Raw genomic sequence first — 25,225 nt, 5'->3', positions numbered from 1 at the left:
GAGAGTGATTTGCACATTTCTTGTATAAAACGATAAGTGATGGAGTAAAGGCTTCTGTAAAACAGCATCTCAAGAGAGCTCCTGATGCATTCTCCCCCAGCCTGTCACTAAAATACCTAGTCGGCTTTGAAAAGGATTTTTAAAAACCACCAGAAATTAGGAGTAACAACTATTGATAGCATTGGAGGAGTTTCTAGTTACTACTAGTTCCATGCAGTCAGAAACAGGGCAAACCTGCCTGACTGGAAATACATAGGAAGCCCTCTGCCCTGCCCCTGCATGAATATCCCTGCAAAAAGAATGAAATTGGAATCTTGCACCATAAAAAAAAAAGAACCCTCAAAATGAATCAAAGACCTAAACAGAAGAGCTAAAAACGTAAAACTCATGAAGAAAACATTGGAGAAAGTCTTTATGACGTTGGATTTACCAGTGAGTTGAGGAAAGTATCCAGGGAATGACATGCTGCATCAGAGGTGGTATTATTGCCACAGATAAAGCATTTTAAATGGGGATAGAGACATGAGGCAGCAAAGCCCTTGGGCATTAGAGTTTCCTCAATCGATATTCAGTGTCAGAGAACTGGATCATGGGGCTGGTGGTAGTAGGGGCCCCGTGGTAGTAGGGAGTGGAGACTTCACTTCAGCCAGGTGGTTCCCTGTATTAGACCCACTCTCACCATCTATGGGTGTATAGGACTCTTGATTTCCCTCTCTATCTACTTGGACAAATTTCTTTCTCAGTACTAAGCCTGGATACTGTCCTTGTCCAAGTCCCAAGACTGGATAGATTTTTCCTTTTGTGCAGCTATATTGTGGGGGGAAACACTTGATAAATTCTCCAAGAACTAAAGAGAAAAATGACTTAAGATAAAAATGAAGAGAAAGAGCACAATAGATAAAGAAGAAAAAATGACAGTGATTCAAGCTAAGAATTATGGATGTTTCTGATGAAGGGAAAAAAAAGACAATTGAAACAAAAGAAACAAGAATTAAAAACGTAAGTCTATAAAACTTTCTTAAAGAGAAAAAACTGATTACAAATCTCAAAAGAATCACAATATTCTAAATTTTAAAAAACCTGTGAAAGAGGTTTGCTCTTAAGTATATCCTAGCAATAATTTTTGAATTATGAAGATAAAAAAATCCTGTATGGATCCTGACAGAAGCGTAATAGAATTTCAAACAGGACATTTTCTATAGTGTGTTAGTTTGGGTCTTCCAAGAAGCAGACTCCAAGATGGAATTAGATATGGAAAGGATTTACTGGGGGAAATGACTGTAAGAAGAAGAGGGCAGGGAGCCAGAGGAGGCAGGGAGAGCCTTCAGACTGTGATGCTGGTCTGACCTCTTTGTAGGAGGGAGGAAAGAGAAGAGGGCTGGAGAAGAAGAGTCCCAGACTGCAGTGCCATGTTAAGAAAACTTCTGGCAGGCCGATGAGAAGCCCTCCAGCCAAAATTGCCTATCAGCAGAGTCCTTCACAAGACTCATTAACGTCCCTGCCATGCTTGTCATTCATTGGCTGGGAACAGCCTACAGGGTGCATGGCCTCAGTGTTAACCCTGTGGTAGACTCAGAGCAGCACCTGAGGCTGTCAGTCACTTGCACTCACTGAAGGGGGAGATGGGACTGATGCACATTTTCAGGGCCACCGAATGCAATCAGCCACAACCCTACACCTGAGGACCATAGATGATAAGTATCAATAATCTAAAAGTTTATTAGGCACATATAAGCAGGATTTAGTAAAGACAACAAAAGGAGTCTAGAGACTTCTACCCCAACCAGGCTCTAGAAGAGAAGGGTACAATTTGAAATTGAAAGTTGAAGTCACTTATTGATCCATGGGCTGCCTAATGGATGTTACATTAGCAGGCATGAAAACAACATGAATCGTGTCGTACACCTCCACCAAAGCTCTTGGTGTGACCAGGTGCATTGTCAATGAGCAGTCATACTTTGAAAGGAAACTTTTTTTCTGAGAAGTAGGTCTTTATTATAGTGGGCTTAAAATATTTAGTAAACCCTGGCTTTGTTGTTCCTGTGTTGCTGAGCACAAGCAGAGTAGACTCAGCATAATTCTTAAGGGCCCTAGGATTTTTGAAGTGGTTAATAAACATTAGCTTCAACTTCAAGTCACCAGCTGCAAGGGAGTCAGACTGTCCTTTGAAGTCAGGCATTGACTTCTCCTCTCTAGCTATGAAAGTCCTAGATGACAACTTCTTCCAACAGAAGCCTGTTTCATCTACATTGAAAATCTGTTGATAATGTGTAGCCACCTTCATTCATTATTTTATAGCTAGGTCTTCTGGATAACTTGCTTCAGCTTCTACATCAGCACATGCTGCTTCACCTTGCACTTTGATGTTATGGAGACAGCTTCTGTCCTTAAACCTCATGAACCACACTCTGCTAGCTTCAAACTTTTCTTCCGCAGCTGCCTCACTTCTGTCAGTTTTCATAGAATTAAAGAGAGTTAGAACCTTGCCCTGGATTGGGCTGTGGCTTGAGGGAATGTTGTGATCCTCTTTCCAGACCACTAAAACTTTCTCCATGTCAGCAATCAGGCTATTTCGCTTTCTAATCATTCATGTGTTCACTGGATTAGTACTTTTAATTTCCTTCAAGAACTTTTTCTTTGCATTCAGAGCTGGCTGTTTGGTGCAAGAGGTCTGGCTTTTGGCCTATCTTGGCTTTCGACATGCTTTCTTCACTAGGCTTAATCATTTCTAGCTTTTGATTTAATGTGAGAGATGTGCAATTCTTCCTTTCACTTGAACACTTAGAGGCCATTGTAGGGTTATTAATTGGCCTAATTTCAATATTGTTGTGTCTCAGGGAACAGCGATGCCTGAGGGGCGGGAGAGAGATAGGGGAACGGCGAGTCAGTGGGGTGGTCAGAAGACACACAACATTTATTGGTTAAGTTCACCTTCTTATGTGTATGTGGTTCTTGGTGCCCCCAAACAATTAACAACCGTAACATCAAAGACAACTGATCACAGATCACCATAGCAAATATAATAATAATGAAAAAGTTTGAAATATTGAGAGAATTACCAAAATGTGACATAGAGACACAAAGTGAGCAAATACTGTTGGGAAAATGGCACCAATAGATTTGCTTGATGCAAGGTTGCCACAAAAATTCAATCTGTAAAAAATACAGTATCTGTGAAGTGTAATAAAGCAAAGTGCAATAAAACAAGGTATGCTTGTAGTCTTTTACTCCAGCATAATATTCATTTTTCAAAAGGATTCACATTTTTTCCCCAGCAGCTCATTTGTTAAATTTGCAAAGTAACAGGTGTAATTACAAACACTCATGGACTAAAACACCCAGAGAGTGACAATAAGTTTTAAGCTAATTTGCCTGCATAGTCTTGGATTTTAATAAGTAATAGCTCTTGATCACTATCAATAATAAAATCTTACTATTACGCTTAGCTTTATAGTACTATGTGTTTTTATTGTGGTGAGATATACAAAATGTTATCTTTATCTTTTTAACCATTTGTAAGTGGCATTAAATATATTCACAGTGTTATGTAACCATAACCATTATCTACACTTAAAACTTTTCATCATCCCTAGCAGAAGCTTTGTACCCAGTAAACAATGCCTCTTTTCCCCCTCACCCCAACCCCTGGTAACCTCTAATCTATTTTCTGTCTCTGTGTATTTGCCTCTTCCAGGTACCTCATATAACTTCATACCATCATACAACATTTATCCTTTTGTGTCTGACTTATTTCACTAAGCATGATGTTTTCCAAGTCCGTTCATGTTGTAGCATACATCAAAATTTCAATCCTTTCTATGACAATAATATTCCATTGTATGTATCTACCATGTTTTGTTTATATATTCATCTGTTGATGGACATTTGGGTTTTTTCCACCTTTTGGCTATTGTGAATATGTTGCTACAAACATTGGTATATGAATGTCTTTTTGATTCCCTGTTTTCTATTTTTATGGATATATACTTAGGAGTGGAATTTACTTGGTCATATGGTAGTTCTATGTCTATTCTTTTGAGAAACCACCAAAATGTTTTCTACAGAGCATCATTTTACATCCCCTCCAGCAATGCATGAGGGTTCCAATTTCTCCACATCCTTGTCCACACTTCTTGTTTTTCATTTTTGTTTTTGATTTTTATTATAGTTATCCTAGCAGGTATGAAGTAGTGTCTTATTTTGGTTTTGATTTGCATTTCCCTAATGACTAATGATGTTAAGCATCTTTTTAAGCTTATTGGCCTTTGTCTATCTTCTTTGGAGAAATGTCTATTCACGTCATTTGACTATTTTTGAATTGGGTTGTTTGTTTCTCGTTGTTGAGTTCTTTATATATTCTTATATATATATATTTATATTTATTTATTTATATAATCCTTAATCACATATATAATTTTCAAATAGCCTCATTCTGCAGGGGTTTTTTTACTATCTTGACAGTATCCTTTGATGTACAAAAATACTTAGTTTGTTGAAGTTCATTTTATTTTTCTTTTGTTGCCTGTGCTTTTGTTGTCATATCCATAAAGTCATTGCCAAACCCAACATTATAAAGACTTTCTCCAATGCTTTCTTCTATAAGTTTTATATTTTTAGCTCTTATGTCTACATCTTTGATCCACTTTGAGTTTTTTTTTTTTTGTATGTGGTATAAGGTAAGGTTCCAATTTCATTCTTTTGCATGTGGATATCCAGTTTTCCCAGCACCATTTGTTGAAAGGCTGTTCTTTCCTATTGAATAGTCTTGGCACTCTTGTTGATGTGATGGTTCAACCATTATGGTGGTTTATTTCTGGGCTCTCTATTCTATTCTATTGGTCTATATGTCTATTGTTATGCAACTACCACACTGTTCTAATCACTTTAGCTTTGTAGTAAGTTTCAAAAGTGAGAAGTGTGAGTCCACCAGCTTTTTCTTTTTCAAAATTAGTTTGGGTATTTGGGGCCATTTGCAATTTAATATAAATTTGAGGACTGGCTTTTCCATTTCTGTGAAATAGGCTGTTGGAAGCTTAATAGGGATTGTGTTGTATGTATATCACTTTGGGTGACCTTGACATTTTAACAATTTTAAATCTTCCCATTCATGAACATGGAATGTCTTTCCACTTATGTAGATCTTCTTTAATTTCTTTCATCAGTGTTTTGTAATTTTCAGCATACAAGTCTTTCACCTCCTTGGTTAGATTTATTCCTAAGTATTTAATTCTTTCAGGTGCTATTGTAAATAGAATTACTTTCCTAATTTCATTTTCTGATTATTCATTGCTAGTGTACAGAAACACAACTGATTTTTGTGAGTTGATCTTATATCCTGCAATTTTGCTTTATTTATTTATTTATTTATTTATTTAACTCTAATAACTTTCTTGTAAATTCTTTGGGATTTTCTATATATAGGATTATGTCTCCTGCAAAAAGAGATAGGTTTATCTCTTCCTTTCCAATTTGCATTTCTCTTCTTTCTTTTTCTTGTCTAATAGCTCTGACTAGAGTTTCCAGTACAGTGTTGAAGAGCTGCAATGAAAGCAGGCATCCTTGTCTTGCTTCTGATCTCAGAGAGGAAAGCTTTCAGGTTTTCACCATTGAATATGATATTAGCTGTGGGTTTTTCATAAATACTCTTTATCATGTTGAGGATTTTTCCCCTTTATTCCTAGTTTTCTGAGAGCTTTTATCAATTAAAGGGTATCGAATTCTATCAAATGCCTTTTCTGCATCGTTTGAGTTGATCATGTAGTTTTTTTCTTTGTTCTATTCATGTTCCTCTGTTCTATTACATCAACAGATTTTCTTATGTTGAACTAGCCCTGCATTCTTGGGATAAATCCCACTTGGTCATGGTGAATAATCCTTTTAATACTCTGTTGGATTTTGTTTGCTAATATTTTGTTGACTATTTTGCATCTATATTCATAAAGATAGTGGTCTGTCATTTCCTTTTCTTGTGATGTCTTTATCTGGCTTTGTTATCAAAATAATGCTTTTATAAAGTGTTTCCTCCTTTTCAATTTGTTAGAAGGGTTAAGAAAGATTGGTTTCAATTCCTCTTTAAATATTTGGTAGAATTCACTGGTGAAGCCATCTGGTTCAGCACTTTTGTTTGGGGGGAGGTTTCTGATTATTTATTCAATCTCTATTTTCTATTTCTTTTTGACTCAGTTTAGGTAATTTGAGCATTTTGAAGAATTTGTCATTTCTTTTGGGTTAACTACCTTTGTATTATTCTGTTATAATACTTTTTTCCTCTGTAAGATGGATAGTAATGTCCCCACTTTCGTTTCTGATTTTAGTTATTTGCATCTTCTCTTTTTTCCTTGTAATTCTAGCTAAATGGTTGTAAATTTTGTCAATCTTTTCTAAGAACCAATTTTTGGTTCCATTGATTTTCTTTATTGTTTTTCTATTCTCTCTTTTGTTTACCTCCACTCTGATCTTTATTATTTCCTATCTTCAGGTTTAGTTTGCTCTTATTTTTGTAATCCCTTAAGGTATAAAGTTAGGTTATGGATTTGAGATTTTTCTTCTTTTTAAATATAGACATTTGTAGCTATAAATTTCCCTCTGAGCATTGTCTCATTGGTTGCCATAAGTTTTGGTATGTTGTATTTCTGTTTTCACTTAACTCTAAGTATTTTCTAATTTCCCTTTTGATTTATTTTTTGACTCATTAGTTGTTTGAGAGTGTGTTATTAATTTCCACATATTTGTGAATTTTTTAGTATTCCTTCTGTTATTGATTTCTAACTTCACCCCACTGTGTTCAGAAATGATGCTTTATATAATATCTATCTTTTAAAGCAATTGAAACGTCTTTTCTGGCCTAACATATGGTCTGTCCATGGAGCAGTCTCAGCTGTGCTTGAGACTGATGTTGTTTGGATGGAGTATTGTGTATATGTCTGTTAAGCCTAGTTGGTTTATTGTGTTGTCCAAGTCTTCTGTTTCCTTACTTATCATCTGTCTGGTTGATCTATCCATTATTGAAAGTAGGGTACTGAAGTCTTCAACTATTATTGTAGAACTGTCTAGTTCTCCCTTCAATTCTGTCAATTTTTGCTTTATGTATTTTGAGAATATGTTATAGATGTGTGAATGTTTATAATTATTGTATCTTCTTGCTGTAGAAAACCTTTTACTAATATAAAATCCATTTTTGTCTCTTGTAAACTTTTTTGATTTAAAGTCTATTTGTCTGGTATTGGTATAGCTGCTTCAGCTCTTTTTTGGTTACTATTGGCATGGAATATCTTTTTTCCTCCTTTCACTTTCAACCTGTATCTTTAGATCTAAAGTGAGTCTCTTGTAGATAGCATATAGATAAATCATGTTTTAAAAAATGCATTCTGCTAATCTCTGTCTTTTGGTTGGAGAGTTTACTTCTTTTACATTTAAAGTAATTACTTACAAGAAGGGATTTTCTTTTGCCATTTTGCTATTTGTTTTCTATATGCCTTAATTTTTTTTCATTTCCCCCATTACTGCCTTCTTTTGTGTTTAATTGAGTTTTTTAAGTTAATTAATTAATTTATTTATTTATTTATTTTTGGCTGTTTGGGTCTTTGTTGCTGCATGAGGGCTTCCTCTAGTTGCAGTGAGTGGGGGCTACTCTTTGTTGAGGTAGGCAGGCTTCTCCTTGCAGTGGCTTCCCTTGTTACGGAGCACAGGCTCTAGGTGCACAGGCTTCATTAGTTGTGACACACAGGCTCTAGAGCACAGGCTCAGTAGTTGTGGAGCATGGGCTTAGTTGCTCTGTGGCATGTAGGATCTTTCTGGACCAGGGCTCAAACCCATGTCCCCTGCATTGGCAGGCAGATTCTTAACCACTGTGTCACCAGGGGAGCCTTTTTAATTGATTTTTGTATGAAACATTTTATTCCTTTCTCATGTATTTATGTATATAAGTTATAGATATTATCTTTGTGGTTTCCATAGGGATTACACTTAACATTCGAAAGTTATAGCAATCCAATTTGAATTCATACCCACTTAACTTCAATAACATATGAAGACTCTGTTCCTATACAGCTTGATTCTCCTCCCCCCACATTTCTATTATTGATGTCACGTCTTTATACATTGTGTGTTCAATAATGTAAATTAAGTTTTTTATGTATTTAGTTTTTGAATCACATAGTAAATAAAAAGTGGAGTTACAAACCAAAATTACAATAATATCTGCTTTTGTAATTACCCACGTATTTACTTTTACCAGAGATCTTTATTTCTTCAAATGACCTTGAGTTACTGCCTGGTGTCCTTTCATCTTAACCTGGGCTCCTGTTAGCATTTCTTACAGGGCAGATGTAATGGTAACATACTCCTTCAGCTTTTGTTTATCTGGGAATGTCTTATTTCTTCCTCACTTTTGATGGACAGTTTTGCTTGATATAGAATTATAGGCTGACAGTTTTTTTTCTTTCAATACTTTGAATATGTCAACCTACTGCTTTCTAGTCTCCAAGCTTTCTGATGAGAAGTCAGCTGATAGTCCTATTGGAAATCTCTTGGATGTGACAAATCACTTTCTTCTCTTGCAGGATTCTCTCTTTGTCCTTGGCTGTTGTCAGTTTGATTATAATATGCCTTGGTGTGGATTTCTCTGAGTTTATCCTGGAATCTGTTGAGCTTGTTAGATTTGTAGATTTATATCTTGCAACAGATTGGGGGAGTTTTTGTACACTATTTCTTCAAATAATCTCTTTGCCCCTTTCCCTCTCTTCTCTTTTTGAGACTCTCACAATAAGTATGTTGGTCTTCTTTTTTTTCTTTTTTTTTTAAACATCTTTATTGGAGTATAATTGCTTTACAATGGCATGTTAGTTTCTGTTTTATAACAAAGTAAATGAGCTATACATATACATATATCCCCAAATCTCTTCCCTCCCACCCTCCCTATCCCACCCCTTTAGGTGGTCACAAAGCACCAAGCTGATCTCCCTGTGCTATGTGGCTGCTTCCCACTAGCTATCGATTTCACATTTAGTAGTGTACACATGTCCATGCGACTCTCACTTCATCCCAGCTTACCCTTCCCCCTCCCCATGTCCTCAAGTCCATTCTCTAGTAGGTCTGCATCTTTATTCCTGTCCTGCCCCTAGGTTCTTCATAAGCTTTTTTTTTTTTAGATTCCATATATATGGAATCTAAATACCATTTATATATGGAATATATATGGAATTCCATGTATATGGAATAAAATACCGTTAGCATACAGTATTTGTTTTTTCTCTTTCTGACTTACTTCGCTCTGTATGACAGACTCTAGGTCCATCCACCTCACTACAAATAACTCAATTTCGTTTCTTGTTATCGCTGAGTAATATTCCATTGTATATATGTGCCACATCTTCTTTATCCATTCATCTGTTGATGGACACTTAGGTTGCTTCCATGTCATGGCTATTGTAAATAGAGCTGCAATGAACATTGTGGTACATGACTCATTTTGAATTATGGTCTTCTCAGGGTATATGCCCAATAGTGGAATTGCTGGGTCATATGGTAGTTCTATTTTTAGTTTTTTAAGGAACCTCCATACTGTTCTCCATAGTGGCTGTATCAATTTACATTCCCATATGTTGGTCTTCTTGATGGTATCCCACAGGGCTCTTAGGCCCTGTTCATTTTTCTTCTTCTTTTTTTTTTGTTATTCAGACTGGATAATCTCATTTGACCTATCTTCAATTTCATTGATTCTTTCTTCTTCTTGGTTAAAAACTGCTCTTGAGCTCCTCCAGTGAAGTTTTTATCTTAGATATTGTACTGTCAACTTCAAAATTTCTATTTGGTGCTTTTTTTAGAATTTCTATCTCTTTATTGATATTCTCTATTTGATGACATATCATCCCCATACTTTCCTTTAGGTCTTCAGACATGCTTTCCTTTGGTTCTTTTAACATATTTAAAATAGCTAATTTTAAGTCTTTGTCTCATAAGGCCAAAGTTTAAAAGTCCTTAGGAACATTTTCTAAGGACTGTTTTTCCTGCTGTGTATGGGCATACTTTCTTGTTTCTTTTCATTTCTCATAATTTTCTTTCATTAGAAACATTTTAAATAATGTGACAACTCTGAAAAAAAATATTTTCTTGCTTCTTCAGGGTTTGTTGTTGTTGTCATTTGTTTGCTTAAAGACTTTTCTGGGGCTTCCCTGGTGGCGCAGTGGTTGAGAGTCCACCTGCCGATGCAGGGGACACAGGTTCGTGCCCCTGTCCGGGAAGATCCCATGTTCCACGGAGCGGCTAGGCCCGTGAGCCATGGCCGATGAGCCTGCGTGTCCGGAGCCTGTGCTCCACAACGGGAGAGGCCACAACAGTGCGAGGCCCACATACCGCAAAAAAAAAAAAAAAAAAAAAAAAAAAGACTTTTCTGAACTAATTCAGGAAGGTCTGTATTCTTTGCTATAGTAGCCACTGATGTCTATGTTCAGTTAGCTTATTGGTCAGCTAATGGTTAGACAGAGGTTTCCTTAAATACCTAGAATCAGTAAGTTTCCCAGTTTTTGCCAAGGGGTTCTCTGTGTGTGATGAGGCACCCCTTCAACACATCCAGGCAGTTGACGATTCTGCCATAGTCTTCACATCTGCCTTGAGCAGTGCCTCAAGATTAGCTAGATGTGAGAGTTTCGGGCCTTCTCAGTTCTTTTCTGAGCATGTGTACAGCCTTAGTCGTGTGCATAGCTGTATACATGAATGTGGCCTTCTAGATTTTTGGAATATGTCAGAGCTTTTCAAAGCCCCCTATAGATATCTAATTCCTGAATTTTTCCTTTTAAACTTTCTGTTGAGCTTAATGTTTGCCTCAGTTGTTTGCCCACTCCAGGCAGTTGCAATGTTAAACAATTGCCTATGATTGTTTTCAACCAGTACCCCTGGGGAAAGACTGTTTGCACTGAGTCAACTCTGAATCTGGTCAATAAAGACAGCCATGAGAGTAGCATCTTCCAGGGAATCACCAGATAGTTCAAATAATGACAGTTCTCTCAGAATGAGGCTTTAAAGGAATTTAACACTTTTATGCTTCATTTAGTGCCTGCCAGACTGCTGGTTTTCACCACAATACCAGGCTGTTGATTTTTAAGTCTACTGCAGAACTGAGGAGAGGAAAATGAGAATAAAGCAAGTTAAAATGCCATAAAGCTCACTGATTTTTTACAGAGATTTGGCTATTTTTCTTAAACAAACACTCTATTAATTGCTGCAAGATTTTGGTTACTTTCTTGAGTTCTGAAATAGTTAATTCCGACAGTGTTTCCAGTGTTCACATTGGTTTCATGGAGGAGAAGATTTTCAGTGATCCTGGCTCTGCCTTCCTTCTGGATATCTGGTTTTTGACTCTTGATCAATTTATGATGTGCTGATTAAGGTCTGAAATTTCCCCTGGAGACCCCTAGGGTTAGTTTCTTTACTGATGGTTTACAACTGGATTTATGTGTCTGACTAACCTGGCTTGATTATTTAAAGAGCCTCCCTAAGAGTTTCTCCTTTGAGCTTTCTGTAAACAAGATTCCTTTCACAGACCTTGGTGGTTCAAGCTGGTGACATAGCATGGCTCACTCATGCAAATAAGGGCCCTTGGGGAGCTCGCACTTGGGATGTCTCTCTGACTTCCAATGCTTGCCTGTATTCTCTTTCTCTTGCTGCACCGTACTATTTTCCTTTAAATAAAAGCTTAAATGAAAATACTCTGTGAAAGCTGGTGAATCCTTTCAAATAACCAAACTGGGGAAATCTTTGCAATGGTATGTACATAAACAATATAATAGCATGCAGCTGCAGAAAAGAATGTGAAAGATATCTGTGGACTGATATGGAAAGACATCCAGGATATATTGTTAAATGAAAATGCAAGGCGCAGAATTGCATATTTAGTATACTATTTTTTTAAGTAGGAAAGAGATACATTATATACACAAAGGTATATAATTGTATTTGCTTGATTTGCATAAGGAAATACTGAAAGAATACAAAAAACTATGAAAATTATTAACTTTGGAAGTAGTGGAAGCAAGATATAATTTTTCATATTGTTTCAGTTTTTGAAACTTATGAATATGTTACCCATTCAAAAAAATTAAAATTTCAAAGTAAATGAAGAAAAAAGGAAAATAAAAATTAGGTCATGTGGCCCAAGGGCGATAATAAAGTGTTACAGAGGTTTATAATAAATACCAAGAAAATAAAAGATGGAAAAATAATAGACATGCCAAAGAATAAGCATAAATAACAAAAGTAAATAGCGACACAAGATACCAAGGAGAAGTTTCCCTTGGGTAGCATATAAAAGGCTTGGATTATTGTTTAGCTTAGGATTTCTGAAAGGCAGCACTGATGACATTTTGGGTGGGGTACTTCTTTGTTGGAGGAGGCTGTCCTGTGCATTGTAGGACATCTAGCAATACCCTGGCCTCCACTCACTAGATACCAGTAGCACCACCCCTGCAACATTGTGACAACAAAATATGTCTCTAAACATTGCCAAATATCCAGAGAAGGGGGCACCAAAAGTGATTCTCCCCCGTTGAGCATCACTGCTTTAGCTGATCTGAAGAGGGAGTAGATTTTCTGAGCAGCTCATTAAAACTTTTTTTTCTTTTTAATTTTCTAGAGACGTTTTCCCGGCAACTGATCTGTGTCCCAGAACTACTCTTTCACTGAGATGTCAAATGTTTCATATAAGAGTATTTTCTAGCTCTTTAAAAATTATTAACATAAGCATGACTCAACCAGTATGTTATTCTGCAACTTCTTTTGAGTGACATTAATGATTTATCAGAAATATTTTCCCTTTAATAAGTTATTTAAATTGTTCAACCATTTGATGTGGTTTTATTACTTTGAAACTTTTTGTGTGGTAGCCAATCTCTATTTCTTTAATGATATTGGAGAAATGGAATTAAATAATCAGATCCACGTATACACTTTTCAGTAGAGTTTTTAATTTAAAATTGAGGGGAGGGACACCTCTAGTAGTTTTGCTACCGAGTCCTTTTCTTTTCCTTCCTTTTCTTTCCATTTCCTTTCTTCTCTTTCCTTTGTTTTTTAACCTTTCCTTGGAAGTCTGGAATCCATCAAAATCCTTCAAGAAATTGTCCAGGGAGTGGTAAGGCCAATAATTAATTAGCTCCATATCTGTGGCAATCCCCATCTGGCAATGACCTACACCCAGAGGGCCCTGCTAGCTCAGTAGCTCACAATTCTGACAGTCTGACTGGTGGTAGGTCTCCCTCAGCTCTACCCAGAATCTTCTGAGAGTGATGCATGTGGTCATAATTATTTTAAAATATGATTGTTCCATTTCTGAAGAAAGCAAACCAAACCTGTAATCAAAAGACTGGTCCACAGATTACAGCACAACCATCTGCATGAGCCTGATGTTAAGTCTCCTTTCTCCTCCCTGTCTTGTTCCAGAAGTCTTTTTGTTAATGTGATTAATTTCAGTTCGAAGAACTGGGAAGATCACATTTCCCAGGAGAATCACTTTCGTTTACCCTGTCTCTGACCTCAGGTGGAAGGGTTTCCTCATTGGAATGGAGATAACAGTTCCAAGCAGAAAAGCGAAGACCATTTTATGGCTGCGACGGAAAAATTCTCTTCATTCTGAAAAAAACTGAAGGAGTCTAAAGACAGGATACCCTCAAATAAATCATCGGCCAGCAGCAGGATCTTTAATCACCTCTCCTCCCTCTTCCCCAGCACCTCCTGAGTATTTGCAACGCCATTCTCAATTCACGCGAGTGCATGCTTGCAGACTGGGAACTCGGCTCACAGGACGCGGAACTCTCCCAGAAGTATCCGATAAATAGCAAACAGATGCCGAGGATGCCAAAGACCTCGCCGACTAGGGCACCGCCTGGGAGATGAATTCCAGCCGGCGGTTTCCTAGTGGAAAAGGCTGGCCACCGGACTGTATTATTCTCTAAGCTTGAAACCAGTAGGTTTCGAAAGCAGGGCGTCCTCTTTCCCCGGGCAGGGGTGCGGAGAGCCAGACACTGCCCCGGGACTGGAAACCCCATCCCCGGCAGTTGCGGATCTAACAGACGGCTTCCCGCCGTGCCCCTTCCCAAGGTAAAGTGGCCTTCCACTCTCCTTCATCTAGAGACGCAGACGCCACGCTCTCCGGTTTTTTATCGTCCCGTCTTCCAGCTCCACTTCCCAAGCTCAGAAAAGGCTCCGGGACACCCCTGACCCTGTTGCCAGCCTCGCACTTATTGCCTGGGCCGCGTGAGGCCCGAGCTTATGCAGGAGGCGAATTTAGGGCCAAAAATTTGGCTCCGGAAGTTAGTTCAGACAGCGCGGCTGTCCCTAGCAGGTTCATTTCAAAGCATGTGCCCCAAAGTCCCGGTTCGTAAGCCCTCACCCCAGCCCCTAGCGCACGAATCCCTAGGTAGTGGCCGGCAAGTGTGCAGCCCGCAGTTCATCACTACAGTCAAGGAGTTGAGGGTGCTCTGTACCTGTCTCTTTTCCGACAACACCCGAAACCGCACCGGGTCACGCCCAACAAATCCCGTGAATCGAAATACCCCCCGGTCGGAGGTGCCCAAATTCGAGTTTGGTCCGACCGTCCCCTCCCTGCGCCTACTCTGGAAGCTCCTCTGCGAGGTCTTTCCCTTCAGACCCAAAGGGGCGCGCGCTCAGTTGCGCCAGGTCCGCCTCTTCCCCAGGCCCTGGCAGGGGCGGGGGTGGGTAGGCAGGGACCTGGATCTGATTAGCTGGGAGGGGAAGCCAAGGTCCCAACAGCTCTCTCCTGTCTCCCAGGCTCCTCGAGGAGGAGGGAGGGACGGTACAAGAGAGGAGGGGCGGGGGTCCCATCACTGAGCACCCAGGCCGGGGGTCTGAGCCGCCGCCGCCGCCGCCGCCGCCGGGCTCTCACCTCACCCCCAGCCCCGGGCTGCGGCCATGGGACCCCCTTCCAGCTCCGGCTTCTACGTGAGCCGCGTGGTAGCCCTGCTGCTGGCCGGGCTGGCTGCCGTGCTCCTGCTGGCGCTGGCCGTACTCGCCGCCCTGTACGGCCACTCCGCGCGCGTCCCGCCGTCGGAGCTTCGCGACCGCGGGGGCCCGCACGCCGCGCCCTCCCCGCCAGGCAGGCAGGAGCAGGCGCGGACCCCGAAGCCCGGTCCCACTCTGGAGACGGAGGTGGCGCCCACCCCGCGCAACTGGCGACCCCCGGGGCCCTGGGACCAGCTGCGCCTGCCGCCCTGGCTCGTGCCGCTGCACTATGAGCTGGAGCTGTGGCCCCGTCTGAGGCCAGAAGAGCTCTCGGCGCCGGCGTTGCGCTTCACTGGCCGCGTGAACATCACCGTGCGCTGCCTCGCGGTCACGGCGCGGCTGCTGCTTCACAGCCTCTTCCTGGACTGTGAAAGCGCCGAGGTGCGGGGACCACTGTCCCCGGACGCCGGAGACGCCACCGTGGGCCGCGTGCCGGTGGACGAGGTGTGGTTCGCGTTGGACATGCAGTACATGGTGCTAGAGCTCGGCGAAGCCCTGCAGCCCGGGAGCCGCTATGAGCTGCAGCTCAGCTTCTCCGGCCCGGTGTACCAGGACACCAGGGAGGGACTCTTCCTCAATCTCTACACGGACCAGGGTGAGCGCAGGTAAGGGCAGGCCGGCCCTGGCCTCCTCGGCCCCCGCCCCGCATTCCCCGCGCGCAGGCTGCGGGTTCAAGTGCTTAGGTGCGCGTCTCCTGCCCTTGGCAAAGAAACCCACCCCATCCTTCGCAACGTTTTCTTCTAGAGTCAGAGGGTGAGCGCCTCCTTCCTCCCTTTCCCTCTTCCTTTGGCCAAGTTTCAGCCCCATCCCTGCCCATCCAGTTCGTTTCTATCGTTGCCCCTTTTAAGATCGCTGCTACCCCAAAAGTTTATTGTCCTCTACAGAGAACCCCTTTGTCCTCTAACCCAGAATTTACTCAGGGCAACGAGCAAACCCCTCGCTGCTCAAAGTTTGGTCAAAAACTTCGAGTTGCTGGTCTGCGGTCCCAACGTAACATCTGGGAGGTTGTTAGAAATGCAGACTCTTAAGCCCCGCCCTCGACCAAGGGGATCCGAATATGTGTTTACCGGAGCTCCTCGGGTGATTCACCCGCGTTAGGGTTGGATAAGCACGGGCTAGAGCACCGTTGCTGCTCTGCGGTTCCTCCCTCTGCGCTTTTCCTGCTCTGACTCTTTTGCCTGGGCCCTCCGTAACTGCTGCTCTTGCAACAAATAGACCCACGTCGCGGCTGTTCGTTTCCATAGTTTTTTTCTTTTTGCTAAGGTTCTCCAAAACTTCAGAATCCCCTTTCATTCCTGCCCTCCCCGCCACTGCCCGGGCCCCGCGTGTCGTTTTGCGGGTGAGCAGCGGCATCCCCTCCCCTCCCCGCTCTTTGACCGGCTATGTGCCAGAGTTTCGGGATTCAAAAAAAAAAAAAAAAAAAGTAAAAGCGGTGACAAGGGACCTCCCCTCTGAGTCTGCAGGCTCACATAGTGTACATGTGTTCTCTTTACGCTCGTTTGCGATAGTGTCTCCCACACGGAATGTTTCCAGCCCAAGAATTGCCTCTTTCCACGCTCTGGGGCCACATTACTGACCCCCGGCAAGCGCCAGGGAAATGGTCTTTTTTCAAACTGGTGAGCTCCTGCTTCGCTCATGCAGTGGTGGAGCCTTTGCGGTTTACACAACTGCATGTACTTTGCCCTTTATTATTAGAGAAAATGTTCTCAGATGTTCTCTGAGGGAAAGAAACCCACTAAATTACCCCCTAAATCTTCTCCTGCACTATTTTCAAAACTTCAAAACTTATTTTCAAAAATAAGTTTAATAAACTGGCCTAAGTGAAAGCGTAATCTGTAACTTTTGTTTTTAAGGACAGTACGCTTGATTTTTCTCTCAAAAATGCATCAATACCTGAGAAACAGTTTTGAAAAGTTTCTCATGAGGATAATGTGTTATGGACTTAATGGGCTCTGGAAACCTTTTGAAATAACTGTGTATTGTTAAGGTGCAGGATTTTTCAGAGGGGGAGAAAGGATGCTTTTTTGCACACCTACCTGACAGTGTTTTCTGCTGTCAGTTAGCAAATCTTCATCTCTTCACCATCTCTTCCTTCTTCCTGTCTTAATGGGGCTGTGGCCTGGACAAACTGCCCTAGCAAACACGGGAAAGGAAAGTCCCGTTCCATTTTTCTATTGTGCTGCCAACTCTAGTAGTAACTAGAAACCATATTTTGAGAGCTTTCAAATTCAAATAAGCAGAAAATTTAATAAAGTCCTACAGATGTTCATAGACCTAGGTGGAGCTCCAGAACTGTGGCATCTTGAGAGGAGCTGTCGCCTGGAAGTTGTTCTTCTGAGTCTCTGCTTCTGAAACCAGGAAGAAGAGAAACCTGCAGCTGAGCTTGAAGCCAAGGTCACAAAGAACCTGAACAAAATGATGACTTGTGATGAGGCAGATTTTGGAAGCCCAGAATTGAGCTGTGTGACTTGAGTCTCTTCACCTCTCTGAGTTTGTTGCCTCATTCATGGAATAGACATAATAACTGTCAACCTTTAGAATGTTGTGAGAATTAAGTGGGAAAGGGGGCACCGTGACTGGCATATAATCTGTGCAGTGATGGCTACTATCATTAGCTTGGGGTAAAATTATCCTGTTATCTAAACACGGAAGCTGCCACGTTCCTGGTAGATACAATTCTAAGAAGATTTCTATATGCAGAGAAATTGCCCACTGTTTTCACATTTTTCTTGGGGTGTCTGTAATTCCAGCTGCAGTGGTTGGAACATGTTTACTTCTGTTCTTTGATGGTCTCTAATCACAGTCCAGACAGGCTAATGTTTTTAAATAATGGTACTCAACTCTAACGAAAGAGAGAAAGAAGGTCAATCCAGAAAATACAAAGAGCATCACTATTTGACACTTCTAAGGTTTAGGTTACGATTTGCTAGCTTCAGAGGTTGCTGGGGATGCTTTCTACCTGTGCTCAGCCTTTCTCTACCTGACAGGTGACTTCACATTTCTGCCCTATAGGAGCCATCTACTGGATACCTTGGACATGTGCATCTTCCATGTGTGAAAAGTTGAGAGCAAGATCCAAACGTTAACGTCCCTTTAAGCAGTATTTCCCAAACTTCATTCGCTGGCATATGACTATTTTCAGATTTTGCCGTATTCAATATCTCTGGCCATATTATTTGCTAAAAAAAGTTACTTGATTTAAACAAAAATGTTAAGTAGATGTACTGAAAAGCAACTCTATACCATTATTATAGATGGAAAACCATTTGAAATTTATAGAAAGGAATGGCACAGACTAATACAATGAAAACAAAGCACTGTTAATAAGTTCTAGCTATCATTATTGTCTGCTGAAGGCTTTGGATCTGAAGGCTGCTCTCTCTTTCTTAAAAAAGGGAAATTAGAATTAGATGTTCAAGATAAATAACACCAAAGCAATGCTTTCTCTTGACCTAATCAGAATGATTCATAAAACTGAAAGGACTGACTTTATCATGTGTGAGTCTAATCTATGTAATAGTCTGTCTGAGGACTACCAAAAATCCTTCTCCATCTATACTTTGGAAAATCCTGCATTAGAGTAGTGGTTCACACTTTAATGTGCATCAGAAACACCAAAGGAGCTTATTAAACATGTAGATTCCAGGGGCACACCCTCAGAAATTCCAGATAAGTACACCGATATTCATAGCAACACTATTCACAATAGCTACAAGGTGGAAGCAACCCAAATGTCCACTGATGGATGAAGGGAAGACACAAAATGTGGTCTATACATACAATGGAATATTATTCAGCCTTAAAAAGGAAGGAAATTCTGACATATGCTACTACACAGATGAATCTCAGGGACATTATATAAGGGACCTAAAGTAGTCAAATTTATAGAGACATAAAGTAGAATTGTGGTTGCTAGGGGCTGGGGGAGTGAGGAGTTTTTTTGGCTGTATTGGGTCTTTATGTGTGCGGGCTTTAGTTGCGGCGAGCAGGGGCTACTCTTTGTTGCAGTGCGTGGGCTTCTCATTGCGCTGGCTTCTCTTGTTGTGGAACATGGGCTCTAGGTGCACAGGCTTCAGTAGTTGTGGCACATGGGCTCAGTAGTTGTGGCTTGCAGGCTCTAGAGTGCAGGCTCAGTAGTTGTGGCACACGGACTTAGTTGCTCCGTGGCATGTGGGATCCTCCCGGACCAGGGATCGAACCCATATCTCCCGCATTGGCAGGTGGATTCTCAACCACTGCACCACCAGGGAAGTCCCAAGTGGGGAGTTTTTGTTTAATGAGTACAGAGTTTTAGTTTTGCAAGATAAAAAGAGTTCTGGAGACTGGTTGTACAACAATGTGAATGTACTTAACACCACTCAACATTACTTAAAAATGGTTAAGATGATGAATTTTATGTTTTGTGTATTGGGTTGGTCAAAATTTTTGTTCAGGTTTTTCCATAAGATGTTATGGAAAAACCCAAAGGAACTCTTTGGCCAACCCAATATTTTCCACAATTTAAAAAATTTTTAAAGCTAAAACTTTCTAGAGCAGTGAGTTTTGAGTGGGGTTTGGAAACTTACATATTTTAACAATTGCTGCGATAAACATCTTTTCATGCTTATTTGCCATCTGTATATCACTTCAATGAAATGTCTCTTCATGTCTTTTGTCCATTTTCTAATTGAATTGTTTTTTTATTTTATATTTATTTATTTGGCTGCATTGGGTTTTCATTGCTGTGAGCAGGCTTTCTCTAGTTGCGGCGAGTGGGGGCTACTCTTCGTTGTGGTGCTCAGGCTTCTCATTGCGGTGGCTTCTCTTTGCAGAGCATGGGCTCTAGGTGTGCAGGCTTCAGTAGCTGTGGCATGTGGGCTTCAGTAGTTGTGGCTTGCGGGCTCTAGAGCGCAGGCTCAGTAGTTGTGGCGCACGGGCTTAGCTGCTCTGTGGTGTGTGGGATCTTCCCAGACCAGGGCTCGAACCTGTGTCCCCTGCATTGGCAGGCGGATTCTTAACCACTGTACCACCAGGGAAGCCCACTGAATTGTTTTTTTACTGTTGAGTCCTGGGACTTTTTTAGTATAATCTACATCTGAGTCCATTGTGAAATATACACAAATATCATTCTGCCAGTCTGTAACTTGTCTTTTAATCTTCTTAATAAGGTTTTCAGAGAGCAAAAGTTTTAATATTAAAGAAGTCCAATTTATCGGTATTTTTTATAGAACATAACTTTGGTGTAGTGTCTAAGAATTCTTTTTTTAAAGACTTTGTTGGTTTTTTTTTTGGAGACGTTTTAGGTTTACAACAAAATTTAGGGGGAAGTAGAGAGATTCCTCATATATCCCCTGCCTCCACACATGCATAGCCTCCCCCATTATCAATATCACTCACTAGAATGGCACTTTTTTTTTTTTAACTGAGGATGAATCTGTATCGGCACATCATAATCACCCCAAATTCATAGTTTACCTTAGGGTTTACTTTTGGTGGTGTACGTTCTGTCTGTTTGGACAAATATATACTGACTTATAGCCATCATTATAATACCATACAGAGTATTTTCACTGCTCTAAAAATCCTCTGCTATCTGCCTATTCATCTTCCCACCCACCCACTCTGCCCAGCAACCACTGATCTTTTTATTGTCTGCATAGTTTTGCCTTTTCCATATGTCGTATAGTTGGAATCATACAGTATATCACCTTTTCAGTGTGGCTTCTTTCACTTAGCAATATGCATTTAAGGTTCCTCCATGTCTTTTCATGTTGCAATAGCTCATTTCTTTTTAGTGCTGAATAATATTCTATTGTCTGGATGTACCACAGTTTATTTATCTAGTCACCTACAGAAGGACATCTTGTCTGCTTCCAAGTTTTGGCAATTATGAAAAAAGCTGTTATAAACTCTGTGCACAGGTTTTTGTGTAGACATACATTTTCAACTACTTTAGGTAAATACCAAGAAACATAATTGCTGGATCATATGGTAAGCTTATGTTTAGTTTTGTAAGATACTGCCAGACTGTCTTCCAGAGTGGATATACCATTTTGTATTCCCACTGGGAATGAATGAGGGTTCCTTTTGCTCCATATTCTTGTCAGCATTTGATGTTGTCAGTGTTCTGGATTTTGGCCTATATTCTAATAAGCATCTCATTGTTTTAATTTTCATTTCCCTGATGACATACGATGTGAAGCATCCTTTCATATGCTTTTCTGTATAATTTCTTTGGTGAGGTATCTGTTGAGGTCTTTGGCCCATTTTTTAATTGAGTTGTTTGTTTTTTTTTAATTTATTTTATTCAGGTCTAGTTGATTTACAATGTTGTTAATTTCTGCTGTACAGCAAAGTGATTCAGTTAACATACATAGAATGGAGTTGTTTGTTTTCTTTTTTTTAAAGATTTATTATTTATTTATTTAATTTTTTTTTGGCTGCATCGGGTCTTAGTTACAGCATGCAGGCTCTTTGTTGTGGTGCGTGGGCTTCTCTCTAGTTGTGGCATGAGGGTTTTCTCTTCTCTAGTTGTGGTGCACAGGCTCCAGAGTGCATGGGCTCTGTAGTTGGTGGCACACAGGCTCTAGCTGAGACACGCAAGCTCAGTAGTTGTGGCATGCAGGCTTAGTTGCCCCTCAGCATGTGAGATCTTAGTTCCCTGACCAGGGATCGAACCCACGTCCCCTGCATTGTCACGTGGATTCTTTACCACTGGACCACCAGGGAAGTCCGTGTTTGTTTTCTTATTGTTGAACTTTAAGAGTTCTTTGTATATTTTGGATAACAGTCCTTTATCAGATGTGTCTTTTGCAAATATATTCTGCCAGTCTATGGCTTGTCCTCTTATTCTCTTTATATTGTCTTTGACAGAGCAGAATTTTTTAATTTTAGTGAAATCCAGCTTATCAATTATTTCTTTTATTGATCATGTCTTTGGTGTATTATCTTAAAATACATCACCATACCCAAGATCATTTAGGTTTTCTCCTATGTTATCTTCTAGGAGTTTTATAATTTTACATTTTACATTTAGATCTATGATCCATTATGAGTTAATTTTTATGAAAGGTGTAAGGTCTGGGTCTAGATTCAATTTTTTTTTTTTTTTTTTTTGCGGTATGCGGGCCTCTCACTGTTGTGGCCTCTCCCGTTGCGGAGCACAGGCTCCGGACGCGCAGGCCCAGCGGCCATGGCTCACGGGCCCAGCCGCTCCGCGGCATATGGGATCCTCCCAGACCGGGGCATGAACCCGTTTCCCCTGCATCGGCAGGCGGACTCTCAACCACTGCGCCACCAGGGAGGCCCTAGATTCAGTTTTTTTGCATGTGGGTGTCCAGTAAGAGATTTTCTTTGCTCCATGATATTGCCTTTGCTCCTTTGTCAAAGATTAGTTGACTATATTTTTATGGGTCTATTTCTTTGCTCTCTATTTTGTTCCCTTGATCTGTCTATTCTTTTGCCAATACCACACTGTCTTGATTATTTTAGCTTTATAGTAAGTCTTGAAGTTATGTGGTGTAAATCTTCCAGCTTTGTTCTTCTCCTTTGATACTGTGTTAGGTATTCTGTTTTTTTTGCCTCTCACTATAAACCTTAGAATCAGTTTGTCCAAATCCATAAACTTAACTTGCTAGGATTTTAATTGGGATTGCACTGAATCAATGGATCAAGTTGGGAAGAAGTGATACGCTGATAATATTTAGTCTTCAGATCCATGAATATGGAATAACTCTCCATTTATTTAGTTCTTTTTTAAATTTCATTCATCAGAGTTTTCTATTTTTCCTTATCTAAACCTTGTACATATTTTGTTAGATTTATACCTAAGTATTTCATTTTTAGGGACACTAATGTAAATGGTATTATGTTTTTAATTTCAAATCCATTTGTTCACTGTTGGTATATACAAAATAAATTGACTTTTGTATATTAACCTTGTATCCTGCAAATTTGCTATAATTGCTTATTAGTTCCAGGAGGTTTTTGTCAATTCCTTTGGATTTTGCAGAAAACACAGATGATCATCTTATCTGTGAATAAGAGTGTTTTAGTTCTTCCTTCCCAATGAATATATCTTTTATTTCCTTTTCTTGACTTACTGCATTTGGAAGGACTTCCAATACAATGTTGAAAAGGAGTGGCAAGAGGGGACATCCTTGCCTTGTCCCTGATCTTAGTGGAAAGCTTCAAATTCTCACCATTTAGTATGATGTTAGCTGTAGATTTTCTTGTAGATGGCCTTTATTAAGATTAGGCAGTGCCCCTCTATTCTTACTTTACTGAGAATTTTAATTGTAAATGGGTGCTGGATCTTGGCAAATGCTTTCTTTGCATCTATTAATGGGTGATCATGTGATTTTTCTTATCTAGTCTGTTGATGTGATGGATAACATTAATTGATTTTTGAATGTTGAACTAGTCTTGCATACCTGGGATAAATTCCACTTGGTCGGGATATGTAATTCTTTTTATGCGTTGTTGGATTTGATTTGCTAATATTTTGTTGAGGATTTTTGCGTCTCTGTTCAGGAGAGCTATTGGCCTGTAGTTTTCTTTTCTTATAATGTTTTGTTCTGATTTTGGTGTTAGGGTAATGCTGGCCTCATAGAATGAGTTAGGAAGTATTCCCTTTGCTTCTATCCTGTGAAAGTGATTGTAGAGAATTGGTATTCCTTAAATGTTTGGTAGAATTTACCAGTGAACCCATCTGGGCCTGGTGATTTCTGTTTTGAAAGGTTATTAGTTATTGATTCAATTTCTTTAATAGATATAGGCTTTTTCAGATTGTTCCTTCTTGTGTGAGTTCTGGCAGATTGTATCTTACAAGGATTGGTCCTTTTCATTTAGAGTATCAAATTTGTGGGCATAAATTAGTTCATAGTATTCCTTATTATCTTTTGAATGTCAATGGTATCTGTAGTGATGTCCCCTCTTTCATTTCTGATATTGGTATTGATATAATGGATTAATATATACCATATCTGTTACTGTTTTCTATTTTTTTGCCCTTGCTCTTTTTCCCATTTTTGTCTTCTACTCTTTTTTTGCCTTTCTTTACTATGTTGAATTTTCCAGTCCATGAACACAGAATATCTGTTCATTTATTTAAATCTTTGATCTATTTCACCAGCATTTTATCATTTTTAACATACAAATCCTATACCTGTTTTATTAGATTTATGCCTAAGTATTTAATTTTATTTGAGCAATTGTAAATTGTATTGTATTTTTAATTTTGGTTTTTATGTATCTGTTTCTACTACAAAGAAATAGTGAGTTTTGTGTGCTTATCTTGTGTCCTAGGACTTGGTGATCTCACTTGCAAGATCTAGGAGTTTTTGTTTTGTTTTTATAGATTCCTTGGGATTTTCTATGTAGATCATCATGTTATCTGCATACAGAGACAGTTTTATTTCTACTATTCCAATCCATATGCCATTTCTTTTCTTACCTTACTTTGCTGGCTGAAATTTCAAGCACTATGTTGACTAAGAGTGGTAAGTGTGGACATTCTTTTTCCCTAATGTTAGGGAGAAAGTTTTTAGCCTTTCACTGTTCAGTATGATTTTAGGTGGAGGTTTTTTTGTGTATGTTCCTTATCAAGTTGAGGAAGTTGCCCTCTATTCACAGTATTTCTGAGTTGCTTTTTTTTTGTTTTAATCACAAATGGGTGTTGGATCTTGTCAAACACTGACATTACCTGTTACTGGATAGAACATAATGGAAAATGGAGGATACAACAAAATTACCAAAAGAGTGCCTGAGGAAGATCTCAGAGCAAGACCCTTGTTCTTCCCTTTATGGTTAGCATGGTCTGCAACCAGTGTGGCTTCTAATTCATAGAGTAGAAATGGCTTAGGCCAATGGGCCCTGGATTGTGCATGTTTTCCTTGTGATCTATTTGAGGTCAAAGGGGATCTAGAATTTTGCACATGGGATAAGAACATTGACTAGGGAGCTAAAGAAGGGCCACCATGCCAGGGATCGAAGTAAATGTGTTGCAGTGAATGCTGTGGAGTGGTTGTGCAAGGTATGGTCCAGAGGGAGTTGCAGCCAGACTCAGAGGACTGGCCATGTGAGCAAGAGCCCAGATGAGTGCCATGTTATCAGTGGAAACTACTGAGCCTTGACTGTTGTGAAGGAATGGTTTACAAGTCATACCAATCAAGAGAATGCAGTCACATCAATATGGCAAATCCAAGAAGTCCTCTCCTGTCAAGAGGTCTCCTCCTTC

General features: G+C 40.0%; 1 protein-coding gene across 1 annotated transcript in view; it reads left to right on the top strand.

Moving 5' to 3' along the window:
- Positions 1–14,919: 14,919 nt before the first annotated feature.
- LVRN (laeverin) overlaps positions 14,920–25,225 on the top strand; it is a gene marked incomplete at its 5' end in the record, with an annotated part of 77,508 nt that continues 67,202 nt past the window's right edge. The window contains one exon of the mRNA XM_082620440.1: positions 14,920–15,614. Coding sequence (XP_082476566.1) covers positions 14,920–15,614 — 695 coding nt within the window. The remainder of the gene's footprint in view (positions 15,615–25,225) is intronic.

The sequence above is a fragment of the Mesoplodon mirus genome (genome assembly GCF_964341445.2).
Source record: "Mesoplodon mirus genome assembly, chromosome: 5".
Lineage (NCBI taxonomy): Eukaryota > Metazoa > Chordata > Mammalia > Artiodactyla > Ziphiidae > Mesoplodon > Mesoplodon mirus.
The sequence above is the reverse complement of the archived record's forward strand: the minus strand, read 5'-3'. Positions and strand labels throughout refer to the sequence as shown.